This window comes from Clytia hemisphaerica, unplaced genomic scaffold (genome assembly GCF_902728285.1).
Source record: "Clytia hemisphaerica strain Z4C2 unplaced genomic scaffold, Clytia hemisphaerica genome assembly, whole genome shotgun sequence".
Classification (NCBI taxonomy): domain Eukaryota; kingdom Metazoa; phylum Cnidaria; class Hydrozoa; order Leptothecata; family Clytiidae; genus Clytia; species Clytia hemisphaerica.
In genome coordinates this window covers 267,168-283,464 of record NW_027104297.1, presented here as the reverse complement: position 1 = coordinate 283,464, position 16,297 = coordinate 267,168, and the positions used below count along the sequence as shown (strand labels likewise).

Genomic DNA, 16,297 nt, shown 5'->3' with positions numbered 1-16,297 from the left:
GAATTAAAGTCGTCCTCAAAAGTGTGTGGACACTTCATTCTACAACAGTTTTTCAGCACGTAATAATGTTATTTTATAAAGTTATACTCCGTTGGAAATACATTTCCAAGGAGAATAATCTATTGTATTAAAGATATCTGAAAAGTTGAAAAATGAAGAGGAAAAATGATTTTTGAAATAAATAAAGATACTGATTCAAAAGTTAATTAAATAGTTAACAATTACGTATTAATTTTGGCAGGGACTACATTTGGCATTTGGGAAATTTAAATACTGTACCCGCTAAAATTTTGAAAATTGACCGTCCGCCAAATTTAATACCCATAGTAATTTTTGATTATCAAGTCCCTAAAATTTCCCCATCCGCCAAATTATACAAATCTTGCAATCTGTCTAATTTTACCTGCCAAAAATCGCATTTTGGCCAACGTCAAAATTAATATGCTTAAAGTAATCCCTGCGATAATTATCTCAATAATTTTCATTCACATTGACCTTTGACGTTTCGATTGAAAGTTAATGACACTTTTGTTTTCACTCATCAACGTTGCCGATAATTTATTTTTCTTCCAAACTGTTTACATAATATGATATAAAATTTCTAATTCTTAAAAGTGTAAGCTATATGGTATATATGGTACAAAAATACAAAAAGAAAGCTTAACCCCTTAAAAATATTCAGATTAAAGTATTTTATTATATTATGAACTTAATAATAATAAACTTACTGTTAAAATACTTGGTCAAGATAAAAGAGCTGTATTTTTTTCACGAAATGGAAAGTATTTTTTAAACAAAATTCTTCCCACGAAGTAAGCTAAATAGAAATTACAATGAAGTGATTACCGTCACTTTCGTGTTGTCTTGTGACCAGCCGCCAGAGCTATTGAGTTGGGTATGTGACCACAGATACTGCTGCGATTTTCCGTTAGTTGGAGGATTCAACACACTAGCAATGCAGAGATGGATTTCTCCCTATTCACTGTCTGCGTCTCTGTAGAGCAAATGACCGCGAATGGTATGGTTGTGAGTTTGATCCTCACCGGATCCGTTGGTTTTCCAACGGTTCTGGTGGCTGGTCAGAAGACAACACGAGAGCGACTGTGTTTACTTCATTGTAATATAAAGGGTAAAATTCATGATAAATAGAAATTCTTTAACCCGTTACGAAAGCGAAATACTGTATAATGATTGGAAATATTCAAACTTTGAAAGCCATTGGTCCATGGAAATCCAAACGTTTTATAGATAAAAAATGTTACATTTTTTGCTCAGGATCATTATTATTATACATAGCATAATTTGTCCTTGATTACGTAATGAACGAAAGACGTAAAACGACTGCAATACGTAAGTCCCACTTGGCACAACAAACAAAAGTCATCCACGCATATATTTTTGAATCAATCAATCAAAATAAATTGTTGGTCAAATCAAATCAGTCATAGTACAACAAGTCTTCGTTTCGTTTCCTTCCTCGACTCATGTTACGTTGTAAGCGATTCATTTCGTTAGCAGACGCCGTCGAAACACGACTGCCGTATTCCCGTGACGCCGTCAACGGTCGAGAAGTGACGGAATAAACTGACGGCGTCTCTTTTGGAGGCTTGTTGCGCTGCTTTTGTTCACCCTAATGAAGAAGTGTATTGTATTTTTATTTTTATTCTTTTAACTCTTATATGCACTCTCGGTCAAAATATATTGAGAATTTTGGTTAAAAATTCCTCGTTTTAAGCAATTTAAAGTTCGGGCGAGAAAGTCACTTTTGGGCTAATTGATAGATTTATTCCAATATTTCAAATCGGGAGGGGTTTATAGACTTCCAGGCTATATTCTAAGCCTTATTGAACCAATCTTGAATCTTCCATTCTACCCTAAAGAATCAGCCAGCTATCTTTGATTGGAATCAAAACTTATAAATTTTATCTATAATTCGAATCTTCCTGTAATTCGAACTTCAGCATTGGTCACCGTAGCTAGAAAGTATTGTCTATAATCTCTTTAATCCGAATATTTCTCTGATTCGAAGAAAAAGTCTTCATCATTTGAAGTTCGAATTAGAGAGTGGCAACTGTAAATTTTGAGGATTTTGCGGATTTGGGTGTCAACTGTGAAATTAAATCTCATTGGGAAGTTGAAAAGAACCCTCCGCGAAATTAATTCCCGCTAAAAATTTACCCCATTAAAGTATGTAAACGGTCGAAGAGAGGTCAGAAGTAGGCCGACTGTTATAAATGTTATTTCTCCAATGAGTCCTGCATTTGCACTCGCTACTTGTGTAAACAACAAAACTACGATAATAAAGAAAGGAACAGTTTTAAAATACTTCAGTTAGACAGAGGTAAGTAGGCAGATTTCAGCAATTTTCAGCTACCATTTTGAAGCACAGCGAAAGCACTTAGATACAAAATATCTACCATTTTGAGACATAGACCAGGTTACCAAATTGCTATGGTGATTCCTTTCTTTTGAAGTTATGCGTTGTCAAATTTGAAAATTGAATGATTTGACGTCAAAAATTCTTATATGAAGTATACAAGTAGCGAAAAAAAGAAATGAATAAGAGATTTTCCTTATTCGTAAAAAATGAATTCAGAGAAAGACGTCTCTACTCCAGTAATGAAAACTATGGATGCGATCCACGATGGAGAGTCGATAGCGGTTGAAGCAAATGACGTTCAAATTGACCTACGCGACTCCACAATGAACGAAGCGTTACAATTAAGCGTTGGAGCGGAAATCAAAATACTCGTGCAGGAAATTTGTGATAAAGCTGCAGAGCTTACATTGGAATCGAGTGCGTCTTCGGTAACAGAACTTGAAAGTTCTATGTCAAATGGAGGTAAGATGACTTTGAAACTACATAGAACTACTACGATTTTTCACTGATTAAGAATCGAGATCCAGTGTAGACGATGTCGTCGTCGCTTCATTAACGAGCTTAAAAGTATGTGCTTATTCTGCGATGGTTAGATTCTGATTTTCAAATAGACTTTAAAAGGATAGCTTTACATTCTATTTTTGTTTCAGGCGATGACAACAATAATACAGAGTGTGATTCATCAGCAGGTGAATCTAAGGAGCAATTAACAACTGCTTCTTCTTCAATCTTGCAAACAGCGAGAGAGAAGAAGCAAAAGAAGAAACAAAAGAAGAGAAGAAAGTCTGGTAGTGCGAAGGGGAAAGCATCCACATCAGGCAAAGATACAGATATCAAAAGTGATTCGGAGAAAGTTCTGTTCAACTGTTCGGACACTAAAGACCAGACCGCCGCTGCGAAGGAGCGAATAGTAACACCAAAAGAAAATACAGTGATTGGTGAAGTTGTGAAAAACGATCAGGATTCCTCAACTGTGAATTCACCAAGTGAACCAGCGAAAGAGGTTATAAAAACATCTTTTAAACGCAGGAAGAATATGAGACAAACTTGTGTGAACCTAGCCGATTTGAAAGCGGCGCATCGCTTGATGGATGAGAGCGATACCACAAATCAAGCCCAAACAACAACTTGCTATGAAGTAAAAAGCTCTACACCAGTTGTACATTTTGAAAAACTGCACTCAGATAAACAAAAACTTGGTGACGGCTCTATATTGGTAAATAAAATAGACGGCAAAGAACATGAACTCACTAAGACCTTTGACATGAAAGCCGACACGATGCGCTTTGATATACAAGATCAAATAATGAAATTGAAAGAAACCGCTACTGAGACGGTTACTAAAAAATCGTTCGATCACCGTAAATACAGGAGGCAAACCTGCGTAAATCTAACCGACTTGAAAGCAGCATTTAGCTTAAATCACGTGAACGTTAAAGATGCAGCAGTTGTTCAGGTCCAGGCACCCTTAATTAAAACTGAAATAACCATAACATCTCATAACAACTCTGAAGAGGCTATTCCTGACATCCTTTGCTGTTTTGCGCAAAAGATATCACACGAAGTGATATCTGTAAGTATCGAAAACTTTGTAAAGAAAACAAAAACCATTCCATTATCCATCGTTAACCAGCCAGTTGACAGTACACAGATTAAAGACACTGAAACTCGCAAAACACTATCAACCAAACCATTCGTACCGAATACCATTCCAATAGAACGGGTAACATCAGCTGAAATTGCTAATGATTGTAATGAAAACATTGCTAAAACAAATGACGGTGTTGTTGTCAAGGATATGAGTAAATCTGGAGCACCCGGCGAAATGGTTGAAATGCTCTCAGGAGGTAGTGCTCAGGTTAACAACACTGAAGAAGGTTTTTCTAAACACTGGGCGGTTCTTGATGTCAATCATAAGCCCAAAGACACCACCACCACCACCACCCAACAACAGCAATTTAAGTCCAGTCGAAATACTTTCAAAAGAGCTCAAGACTTAGCAGCCATGTCCAAAAGTATATTCAACATCTTGCCGGCTGAGAACCCGGATGATGCACGAGAAGAATCCCTACCATCGACATCATTCAGTCCTACAATTGAAATAGACGTTAGGCAACTTGAGGACGAAAACAAGTTGTTGAAAGAGGTAAGTAATCTATATCAGTCAGTTCTTTAATAAAAAAACCTTCATACCACATTGTACCGTTCCATTTAATATCCATTACTGGGAGACAGGACAGCAATAGGACAATTAGTTACAACATTTTTACATCGAGTCCTTGGGGAAAAATCCCACAATTTCGTGAGTCGAATGAAAATAAATAAGTTCCTTCGATCGTAGCACTCATTATGTATAGGACCCGAATCCACGAAAATCTACCTCTCCCGGTAAAAAGTAACAACACATATCCAATTCACTTCTCAACAATTGAAATTCTTTAAAACTTTCAGGAATTAAAACAGATGAAGAAACACGTGGAAGACATCGTCAAATTATCGGATGAAAGATATAACATAATCAAGAGACAAGACAAAGCGGTCGAATGGCAAGGCAATCAAATACATGCGATGCGATTGACCATCAAACAGTTAAAAACCAAAAACAAAAACCCTGGACGTTTCAAACGCTTTTGGAATCATTTAACATCGCCAAGCAAATGGTGTGGCTCTAAAACAACATCAGAGTCATACCCAAATAATGAAGCTAGTTCAACTCTCCGAGGCTAGCAATAGTAACATCATTGTAAAAATAATTTTCTAATTTTAAAAATAAAAAACAAAACAAAAAAACATCTTGTCTGTTACACGCACAAAGAGTTAGAAGAGCATAAGGCTTCGAGGCAAAAATTTTTAAGAACACTTTTAGAATATTTTAAAGCTTTAGAGACCTCTTTGAATTTCACTGAAAGTTGACTTAAGGGCCGGAGCAAATGAATCCAACATTTGATCCAACATTATTGTTGGATCAAATGTTGGGTTCGTTTGCGCAAGTCGTAAAATTGCAACTTTTTAAGAAAGTTGTTGGAAATCATGTTGGATCGCCGTCAAACTTTTCACCCAGCATTTTTTAATGAGATTGACGTCACTTTTATGTTGGTTTCAATGTTGGATGCATTTGCGTAATCATGTTGGATGAAAATGTTTGACGTTTTTGCGCAAATGACTTTTCATGCAACTTTTCGAATTTTTACACGTGACTTTTCGTCCAACATTTCGACCTACAATGAATTGGAAATGTTGGATTGCAAAAATGTATTATATAGTAAAGGCTGAGGTAAACGATTCCAACATTCCATCCAACATGCCATTTTCTCTCTGTTGGACAGAATGTTGGAATCGTTTACTCGAATGTAAAAATCGGAAAGGAAGAAAAAATTATGTTGGAAGAAGAAAAAAAGTGTTGGATGGGAGTTTGATCGCCATCAAACATTTTGTCCAACATTTACTTCTTCTTTTCGTGTTGGATCATGTTGGATTCGTTTACTCAGCTCACATCCAACATTTGAAAGCGAATGACGTCATTTTAAATAGAATCGAATGTTTTTTTATCAAAAATTCGAAAAATCTCGTAACAAATATAAAAAGATTGTATAGAAGCTACTAGCTCGAATGTTTTTTTTTCGAAAAATAAACCAAGGGGGGGGCACTGAAGTTAAGCGATCTATCATAGAGGTGTGACCCTTTAAAGGTACGTTTTTCAGGCTTCCCAAAATGCACTGTAAGTGTGTAAAAAATGAGAACATAGTTTTTGTTGCAAATTTTTAGGAAATTTGACCATTTCTTGCCTTGAAATAGATATAAATAAATTTCATGAAATTGCACCATAAGAGTCGATTTTTCGCTAGAATTTTCTCTGCATATTAAGAGTCCAATTGTTAGACTATAATTTTTGTACGCATTGAACAGCAGTAGTGACACTAGTTACACTGGGTATAAAAGTTCTCGCCATTTCTAATTTGAAAAGAATGAATTAAAAAAAGAATGAATGAACACCCATGTTGGATGAAAATGATGTTGGATATTGCGACGAAACGATTTTAAGGAGATGCAACACCTTTCCAAAATTCATCCAACATTCGTCCAACATTTCAATTTCTATGTTGGATGAAATGTTGGAATCGTTTACCTCGGCCTTAAGCAAATTTTCTGTATCAAAATTTATGACCCTTTGAAGAACTGCCGGTATTTTGACGCCTCTACCAATAAGAGAGTACACTCGTAGCCGGCAGCGAACGTGTTAACGAGGCATCGTGAAAATTTTTCTTATGGGTGTTTCTCATGAAATAACAGATCTAGATTCGATTTAAACAGTTTTTGCGGCTTTTTGAAATCTCCATTCAGGAACATTTTTGGGCTTAAAAGTTAAGAACACCCTTCAGGCTCCATGGTTTTATATGTTCATATAGATCAAATTCACAATGGGCTCACTCAAGACTTTCTCATTATATATCCTAATTTCTATAATACCTTCAGATTTTCCGGATTTTTTTTGGAAAGAACATGGATCGAGGTGACAAATCTTTATAGAAATTCTGGAGGGAAGCAAAGAAATTAGGTTGCGTATCCCTTTATAGAGGCCACTTGACTAAAATGGCTACACGCTACTTTGGTTACCATTTTTGTTGTTTTCTTTTGACGCAATATCTTTTGAAAAAGTTTATTTGACGTCAAATATTTTTCTACAAATCAACTTTAAATAGTGACGTCCGTCAATTCAAATTCGAGATTCTTTTAATTCATAAAGTGAAATGGATTCAGTAAGCATCTCTCTTAAAACTATGGAAAGTAATCAAATACTGGATCAAACCAATGACATTCAAACAGACGGAGAAGAAATGTTTGATGACAAGGAAGACCTGCTGCCAGGATTCACTCAATCCTCAACAGTGATGTCCGAGATCAAAACTATCATTGAGGAGATCTGTAACAAAGCTGCAGAACGTGCATTTCTGAGCAGCATGCCAACGGTGACCGAAATTATTTACTCTTCATCAACTAAAGGTATGCTTTTGAAAAGACAAGAATCAAATTATAGATAGAAGAATCTCTTTAAACTCGAACCTCTATAACTCAGATGACCCTTTAACTCAAAAAAGTTTTCTCGTCCCTTCAGTTAACAACGCGTTAAAAACTTTACTCCATAGCTTGAAATTTCCTGAACTCGAACAAATTTTTGTCCCCCCTGTGTGTTCGAGTTACTGAGCCTCAATTCTAAGAGGTATTTACCGTTGAAGCGTCCCTACTTTTATCATAAATATTTTTTATGTTCGTACTTCGCGTTGTTTCTGAGAAGATTTCCATAACATAACAATTTTTAGATTTCCACTATGATCGTCACTTTTAAAGGTTTTGTTTTTAAATAAGAGTGATATCGTTTGCTTACTCATCAATTTTAATTCACAAGCTTTTTCACATTGGATTGACACTGATGTGCAGCAAGATTGGTCAGAAAGGAAAGGAAAAACTTTTTTTTTGCTTATACCAACATAATATAACAATAGGAAGACACTGTCCTGATATGAAATTTGTGTCTGATATGAAACGGAAACACTTATGTAAAAATAAAACCTCTAAAGTAGATTTAGAGCAGAAATCCTAACCAATTAGAAACTGATCTATTTCTGAAGGTTTTCTTTCTTAACCTTAACTTATAGATGGTGATGATAAATCAAACGAAGGCTCGAAAGACGGTCATAATGAATGGCAGAGTAATTCTTCTATTAGTTCAGTCGTACCTGATTCGAATCAAATACAAACGACATCTTCGTCTATTCTACAAGAGGCGCGAGTAAAGAAACAGAATAAAAAGCGTAAGAACAGACGCAAGGGAAAAGAGAGTGTCGTCACAAAGAAAGAAGAACGTCATGAAATTGCTGAAATTGGAATTGATATTTCTGAAGCAACTTCATCTGAAATAGGCTCAGAGAATAAAGAAGCTACATTAGAAAGACAAAAGGTTTTATCCGGTTCTAATGACAGGACAAACATTTCCGTAAACGCTGTCAATACAAGCAGCTCTCTTGCAACAAAGGCGTCAATCGAAGACCGAGACACGTCAATGACAGAGGAAGTATTGACTTGTCAAAAAACAGAGCCTAAAAAACGTGATGCTTTAAAATTAGCAGTGAAAACAGTAATTGAAGCGTCGAATAGTGGCGTGGAAAACTTACCAAAAAGCGGTAAATCTTTCGAACGGCGCAAGAAAAGAAGACAGACGTGTGTCAACATGAAAGATCTTTATGCTGCACAAGAAATGTTGCGAAGTCGAGACGAGCCTCGGGAGACTAAAGAAACTGTCGCTGAGATGGCTTCAATATCCGAAGAAGCCGAAGATAATGAACCATCAACAAAAAATTTTGTTGCCCAAGCATTTGGCACAGAGTTTCAACGACCAGAGTCAGAAAACAATCACCAAAATACACGGAATTCCGAAATTGAGTGTAACTTGAGTGCTGAAATGACCGAAGTTGGAGAATTTGATGTTTCCGAAACATCAGAAAAAGTGGTCAGCGATGCCAAAAATGAATTGGAACACTCATCTAAATCTTCCCAACGCCGGAAGAAAAGCAGACAAACATGTGTCAATATGAAGGATCTAAAATCCGCGCAAGTATTGTTGCGAAATCAGACTCAACACCAGGAGACGAAAGAAGTGGTCGCTAAAACGACTCCAATATCGGAAGAAGTTGAAGATCCTGAACCATCGACCACAAATTCTACCAATGAGGAGGCCCATATCGGCGATACCGAATTTCAACAAACAGAGCCGATAAGATTTCACCAAGATGATTTGATGCAAATATCTGAAACTATGCCAAACTTGAGTCCTGTGATTGTCGAAGTTAAAGAGTCTGATGCTTCAAAAACCTTAGAGAACTTGGTTAGTACATCTAAATCATCCCAACGCCGAAAGAAAAGTAGGCGAACATGCGTCAACATGGCAGATCTGAAAGCGGCGCAAGAAATGTTGCAAAATCAGACTGAGTCACAGAAGACGAAAGTTGTTATCACTGAAAAAACTGCAATTTCAGAAGAAGGAAAAGGTGATAGACCATTAACTGTAGACATTGTCAGTAAAGAAACTAAAGACGTCGAGCTTCAAACAAGCAAGCCAGACCAGTTACATAAAAAGGCGTTAGTTAAGGAGATGTGCAAGGGAAACAATGAGTGCAGACCTCGACAAAAGGATTCCGAATCTAAAGTCATCTCAACTCGTTTTAAGCCATCTTTGCCAACGATTAAAGAGGAGGAAGATGACGAATTAACAAGTGTACCTTCTGAAGTGATTATATCAGCCAAAACCTCCGAGGAATCAATCAAATTGACCAGGAAAAGTGACGTCATAATATATGTGTCTGCTGTCAGTTCAACATCACAGTTCAACGTAAAAACCAATCAATTCCAAGCACTTGATGCACACACTACACCGCGTGCTATGCAGTTAAAACAAGAAAAACTAAAACTGAGAAAAAAAAGACGACCAAATGTGTCAACACATAAGTTTCAAATCATACCACCACTAAAGTTTGAGGTTTCAATTAGAAATTCCCAACAAAAGCCCTCACCTCCTCAGCTTAAGAAACCCGATGAAGAACATGAAGTTAAAAATGAACAGGAAGGGCAATCTATTGAACCACCAACCTTAGTCGACAATCGCCAACAAATAGCAAAGCCTGGACGTTTCAAACGATTTTGGAATTTATTAATATCGCCAAGCAAATGGTGTGGCTCTAAAACAACATCAGAGTCACACCAAAATAATTTAGCATAAGTTAGTTCAACTCGTCGCCGGGTCTGCAAACAAAAGAGAGAGGCTACCATAAATGCAAGGGTAACTCAAGTCACCAAATGTATGTACATCAAACCTCTCCATGCAATCGAACACACAAGAAATCAAATTGCAAAACCATGCAACTACTAAATTTCTCTAGTGAGACTCACCCTGTGTCAGCCTCAACCCAGCCTCGTTTAGAACTAACACAAATGGAATCAAAATTCTCCAAAGAAAGCAAGTATCTCGTCTATAGAACTACTGAAGACAATTTCCCCAGTCGATGAGGAGTCCTTCAAGACATTACCTGGGGCGTTGATCTCACCTTAAATCCGCCCTCACTGTTTTTACAATCTGGTAGTTTGTAAGTGGGAGAAAGCTCTCGTACAGATGGTTTGATTCCAGCAATAGTATCACCATTGTTAAAATATTATGCTTACTATTGTTAAAAATACAACAACATCAAAAATAAAAAAAATTCTTCGTTTTTTTTTTAATTCAGAATTAAAATCTGTCTTCTTTTTAAGTATTTTCAAGATCCCAAAAATAAAAAAATTCAAACACTTACGTATTGGTCATAATCTGCAAGAAACCCCAAGTTTTTCTCCCTGGAAAAAAAAAGAAAGACAAATTTTAGTAAATTAACATCGATCTAGCTGTAGACGTCTTGTGTTTCAGTAAAGTGCAGTGGTTGTTTTTCAATATTTTTGGTTGGACTAAATTTTGGGTCTTAGTCTGTCTCAGTATCTTTTTCAAGTAATTTCTTTTATTTTTCTCAGAGTTTTGACGAAAATTCAGATTTTAGATATTTTTCATAATCCACTCAAGGTTCCCAGCATCAAAACTTTGTCTCAATGATTTTATTCTGTATTTTTTCATTTGGGAAACAAATTTAAAAATAGAAGGAATACATAACCCTCTGATTTTGAAAAATTTGATATCAAACAAAAGGATGAAATAACAAAATATCCACATAAACCTGAATAAACGGAAAAATTCTAGTCTGTGATTATTTCTAACCATTAAAGTTGATATATTTTTCGATTCATATCATTATTATCTAGGCTGCGCACATTCCTAGAATTGATTTTGATATAGGGATGCGTATCGTGTATAAAATTGCCGTCCGAGAGTTGGGGTAACCTGTTTCAATTTTCTTTAAAAAAGCTTCAGAAATCCAATGATTCTATTAACCTTTAGCCATTCAAATTTTTAATCAATTTTATTCAAGAATTTAGAATTTGTACCTGGAATTCATTTCAATTTTTATGCACTGATGATGATTCTCTGTTGTGAATCGAAACGTTTACGAATAAATTTTAGAAAAAATGAACAGAAGCTTCTGTTATTAAACACTTTTTTTACTAAAGATGTATCAAAGGATTAATTTGTTTACAATAATCAAGTTAAGCAAGTTTCTAAAATTCAAAAGCCCAAAAATGGGGGTAGCTCTCAGATGAGAATTTAATACACGATACACATCCCCTACCATCAAGCCATATCAGAGGGGATGCATGCAGTCTACATAATATTATCAAGCTTTCCATTGATATAAAAATCATTCAATGTACTAGCAAAACTAGCAAATTTTATTCTTCGTTTTTCTTCACTTTTTTAGAAGAATTTCAAAAGACTGGTGGAAAATATAATTGCATTTACATATCTTTCCAATAATACCAAGCTTTTCATTATACCACAACTGGTTGGAAAGTTATGGTCAAAATAAAAACGTTGAACATATCTTTTTGACAGACTTCAATGTTGGTATTCAGTATCCTCCCCCCCCCCTTTATAAAGGGGGGGACCAATTTTCCAATTTTGGATGGGTGAGGGAAAAAAATGAAAATTTGAATAGTAAAGGGGGAAATAGGAGAGGGGGAAAACATCGATAGTTGGCAAATTTGGTGGGGGAAGTGTGAAATCTTTATCTTCATCTTGTGTGTTTATTTTAGGATCCTGATATTCAGTATTTTTTAAAGTTGTTTTGATTTCATTTAGGATTTTAATTTTTCATTTCATTGTTGTTTTAAGTCTGCTTTTCTAAGCATGTTTGTTTACATTAACCCATTTTCGTTCTATTTTGTCTAGTGATAGTGTTCCTTTTGCAGCAAAATTTTACGTTTGTGTCAGGTGAAATTTATATGGGTATATGGGGGAACTGATATTTTCAGAATTTTCTGGGGGGAAAGCAAAAAAAGGGGGGGGACTAAAAAACTGAAAAGTCATAGGGGGAAAAAAAGAGGGGGAGATTAAAAAAAACCAAGAATTTGGTGGGGGAACAAACCCTGGAAGACACTATGGTATTAAAATACAATTCACATGGTCCTTACCAGTTTTTTTGTAAAGTTGTTTCTTTTCTACATCTCTCCTCCCATCTCATTTCTTCCTTAACAATATTGCATTTCTGGTAATCTCGAATTGTTCTTGTACGAGGTGGTGCTGATTTCACCCTCTCTTTGTGCTCCTTTGGAACACATTGTAAATGGTATTGACTGGACGTAGCTGGTGTCGCTAACAATGTGTTTGATGAAAGGTATGGTCGATTTGAAACTTGATTTTCAGGGTTGAAATTTAAAGAAGACATTATATGTTTTTTCAGTAGGTATATTTATTTCATGTTATTGTTTGTTTTACCTGTAAAAAAACAATTTAGATACCTAAGGACTAAGATAGTACAGATAGTAAATATTATAATCATTAGAACAATACAAGATCCAATAGGAAATATTTACAGAACAACAAAAGCTTTTTTTAGAAACTTGTTCTAAACAAACAAACTGAAAGCAGTATTTTGACGTCACACATTCTTTCCTGGGCAAGAAAATATTAAAACCACTGTTTTGATATACAAGGTCAAGGGCAACACATTAGTAAAAGCCCCGGGGGTACTACCCTTGCCAATCGACAGGGGTGCTCTGCTGTGTTTTGAAGAATGGACCCTACGTGGGACTTGTTTTTTCAAAAATTTTGCCGAAATTTGCGAAAAAAGGGACCTGAATGGGACTGAAATTCCAAAATGTTCTCAAATTTTCTACTTTTTTCCCGATTTTCCAAAAAAGGCACCCTACAAGGGACTGATTTTTCTGACCAGTGGTGCATCCCTGTAACCCATTTTGCCCTAGTACACCCTAGAAAAGCCGCTGTAAATCAGGGGGTTTAGATCAATGTTTTGATTTGATCATTTGCCAGTTCTATTCCCAGGAAAATAATTAACTGTCAGCCGAGTAAGGATTATTTTTTTACCTTCGCTAGTCAATTAGCCACACTAGGAAATCAAGCTTTCAGAAAAAACAACGTCAGTCATCTACAGGATGTATTTGAAGTAGCAAGGATGAGAGTTACCTGAATAAAGTTCAAGTTCCCAAGACAATTAATTAAAACTTGAAAACTTAAAATGAGACAAAATAACCGATTGCAAACGTGTAGTAAGTAGCCAGAATATCAACCAACCAAATTTTGTAATTCAATTCCCAAGGCAGCGCTTCGATTTTTAAGGCAGAATGTTTTATACACTCAAGTAAAAATAATTTCGCACATGTAAATGGGTCAGTGTTTGAGGTCCGGCAAAATTTCCGGGAAGTAGCCTATCCGGTAGTACGCGGATCTAGGTGGGTTCCGTCTCCCTTGTTGATCTTTTTCTTGGGAAGTTGATCTTCAAATTAGTTTTCAAGGATGGCTTGGCTCAAATTTTCTCATCTATGGCTCAAATTTTAAGCAATTTCTCATAGTTTTTGAAAATGTTAATTTCTAAAAAAGCTTCCCTTTAGAAGTTTTGCGGCGTATTTTTTTGCTTGCTCTCTATTCCCAGGAGAATAATTTGCCGTCAGCCGAATAAGGATTGTTTTTTGAAAGTTTGATGTGTGTACTCCGTCTTCGTGGAATTTTTTAATGACATGAAAACAGAATATGCAATGTCTTTAAGAACAAATTCCTAAAAGGCTTTTGTTGTTCTGTAAATATTTCCTTTTGGATTAAGAAATTCCATCTTTTATTGTTCTAATGATCATAATATTTATTCATAAGATACTTTGTTGTCTTTTTAATCTTTGTGTAAACTTGGATATGTTGCATAATTCCAACTAAATCCAACCACGGCATTTTCGTTCCTGTATTTTTGCATACAATTCAAGATGGCGGACGGAAAGGCGAAAAGGTCTATAAAAAGGATCGGATCAGGTGTGTTCTTTCAGTGCGGAACTTGGTATTTCTGAATCTTTCCTCCAGTGCAGCCTTGCCATATGTACTCTACAAACTGAAGTGAAACTAAAAAAGTATTTACTATAACAATATATATGCATTTGGTTGAATGCGTATTAATATATGAATATGGGTATATATGGCACAACACAACACATGTGAATATGTGAATGAACCTTAGTATTTTAACAGAATCTCAAAGTTTGGAAACCCTACAGACACACAACATCAAAATTGAAACTTATACACTACTTAATATCTCTTATATACCTTTCGCTGGATGCTCTGGATAAAAGCAGTCAAACAGTGATGCAGAGTTTGCGCAAACTGGGTTTTCACTGGTTTTTCATATTTTATGAGCAGTTGGTAAATTTTTAATCGCTACGAAAGAAAATAAAAGGGAAATATTTACAATAAATTTAGAATAATATATCATAAACACGAATGAATAATAAACCTGATAGATGATAAAACTGATAAAAGCAGCATGATCTTTAAAAACTGTGGTGCACCGATTTCCCTTTTTTTGCTCAACCGTGCTGCCATTTTTATTGATCTCGGGATATTCCGTATTCGTGACGTAATGTTTTCTTACGGAAATACCCCGGTTTTAGCCAGTAGTGTATGGAAGCCCAATCAAATGCACAAAAATATCGCAAACCTTGATTTTTGTGCATTTGGGCTTCCCGGCAAAGTCGCAATATATGAAGCCTCCAAATCGTCGGATTTTTCAACATCCGTCACACTGAAACGACGTTTGCAATGCGAGGTATTACATCCATGGTGATGTTACAACAAGACGGTTGCATATTATTATGAAGATTATAGCTATTACGAAAAAAAGAATACTTTAGTCCTTCTCCTTGTTCGTCTATCAAACCAAAATTACGGACGGTGACATATATATATGACAGTCAGCCTGTCCCAAGCCAGGATAAAGACAGAGGGACCCAGAGAAAATTTGCTACCTTCTCATTGTAACATCGTCTCTCTAAGAGGAAAAAGAATTTGGCCACTCTTTGTTGTTTGTAGGTCTGACAGGAGAAAACATTTATATTTTCATACTATATATATAGTTCACGACAATCCTGTCGTCCTTGTCATCGACCCTCTGACAGACGGTGACATATACATAGTTCACGAAAATCATGTCGTCCTTGTCATCGACCCTCTGACGGACGGTGACATATAGTTCACGAAAATCCTGTCGTCCTTGTCATCGACCCTCTGACAGACAGTGACATATATATATAGTTCACGAAAATCCTGTCGTCCTTGTCATCGACCCTCTGACAAACGGTGACATATAGTTCACGAAAATCCTGTCGTCCTTGTCATCGACCCTCTTGACGGACGGTGACATATAGTTCACGAAAGTCCTGTCGTCTTTGTCATCGACCCTCTGACGGACGGTGACATATAGTTCACGAAAATCCTGTCGTCCTTGTCATCGACCCTCTGACGGACGGTGACATATAGTTCACGAAAATCCTGTCGTCCTTGTCATCGACCCTCTGACAGACGGTGACATATATATATAGTTCACGAAAATCCTGTCATCCTTGTCATCGACCCTGTGCTGACGGACGGTGACATAGTTCACGAAAATCCTGTCGTCCTTGTCATCGACCCTCTTGACGGACGGTGACATATAGTTCACGAAAATCCTGTCGTCCTTGTCATCGACCCTCTGACGGACGGTGACATAGTTCACGAAAATCCTGTCGTCCTTGTCATCGACCCTATTGACGGCCGGTGACATATAGTTCACGAAAATCCTGTCGTCCTTGTCATCGACCCTCTGACGGACGGTGACATATAGTTCACTAAAAATCCTGTCGTCCTTGTCATCGCACTTCTACACCCTTCCCACCCAATAAACCCTTAGAGTACAAAACACCCTTCTGACGGTGACGGTAACATATACTGTAGTTCACGAAAATCCTGTC

General features: G+C 36.4%; 3 protein-coding genes across 3 annotated transcripts; 2 read left to right on the top strand and 1 right to left on the bottom strand.

Annotated features, from left to right (window-relative positions):
• Positions 1–1,183: 1,183 nt before the first annotated feature.
• Positions 1,184–12,781, bottom strand: LOC136817281 (uncharacterized protein C2orf50-like). The gene is made up of 3 exons (XM_067073616.1): positions 12,482–12,781; positions 10,720–10,759; positions 1,184–1,630 (listed from the first exon to the last, which is right to left on the bottom strand). The coding sequence occupies exons 1-3, from the start codon at positions 12,733–12,735 to the stop codon at positions 1,439–1,441; spliced, it is 486 nt and encodes a 161-aa protein (XP_066929717.1). The 5' UTR covers positions 12,736–12,781; the 3' UTR covers positions 1,184–1,438.
• On the top strand, positions 2,587–5,291 carry LOC136817232 (serine-rich adhesin for platelets-like). The gene is made up of 3 exons (XM_067073568.1): positions 2,587–2,842; positions 3,031–4,526; positions 4,832–5,291. Exons 1-3 carry the CDS (start codon positions 2,587–2,589, stop codon positions 5,105–5,107), a joined length of 2,028 nt encoding a protein of 675 aa, XP_066929669.1. The 3' UTR covers positions 5,108–5,291.
• On the top strand, positions 7,095–10,151 carry LOC136817231 (uncharacterized). Its single transcript, XM_067073567.1, has 2 exons — positions 7,095–7,381; positions 8,035–10,151. The coding sequence occupies exons 1-2, from the start codon at positions 7,129–7,131 to the stop codon at positions 10,149–10,151; spliced, it is 2,370 nt and encodes a 789-aa protein (XP_066929668.1). The 5' UTR covers positions 7,095–7,128.
• Positions 12,782–16,297: the final 3,516 nt, after the last annotated feature.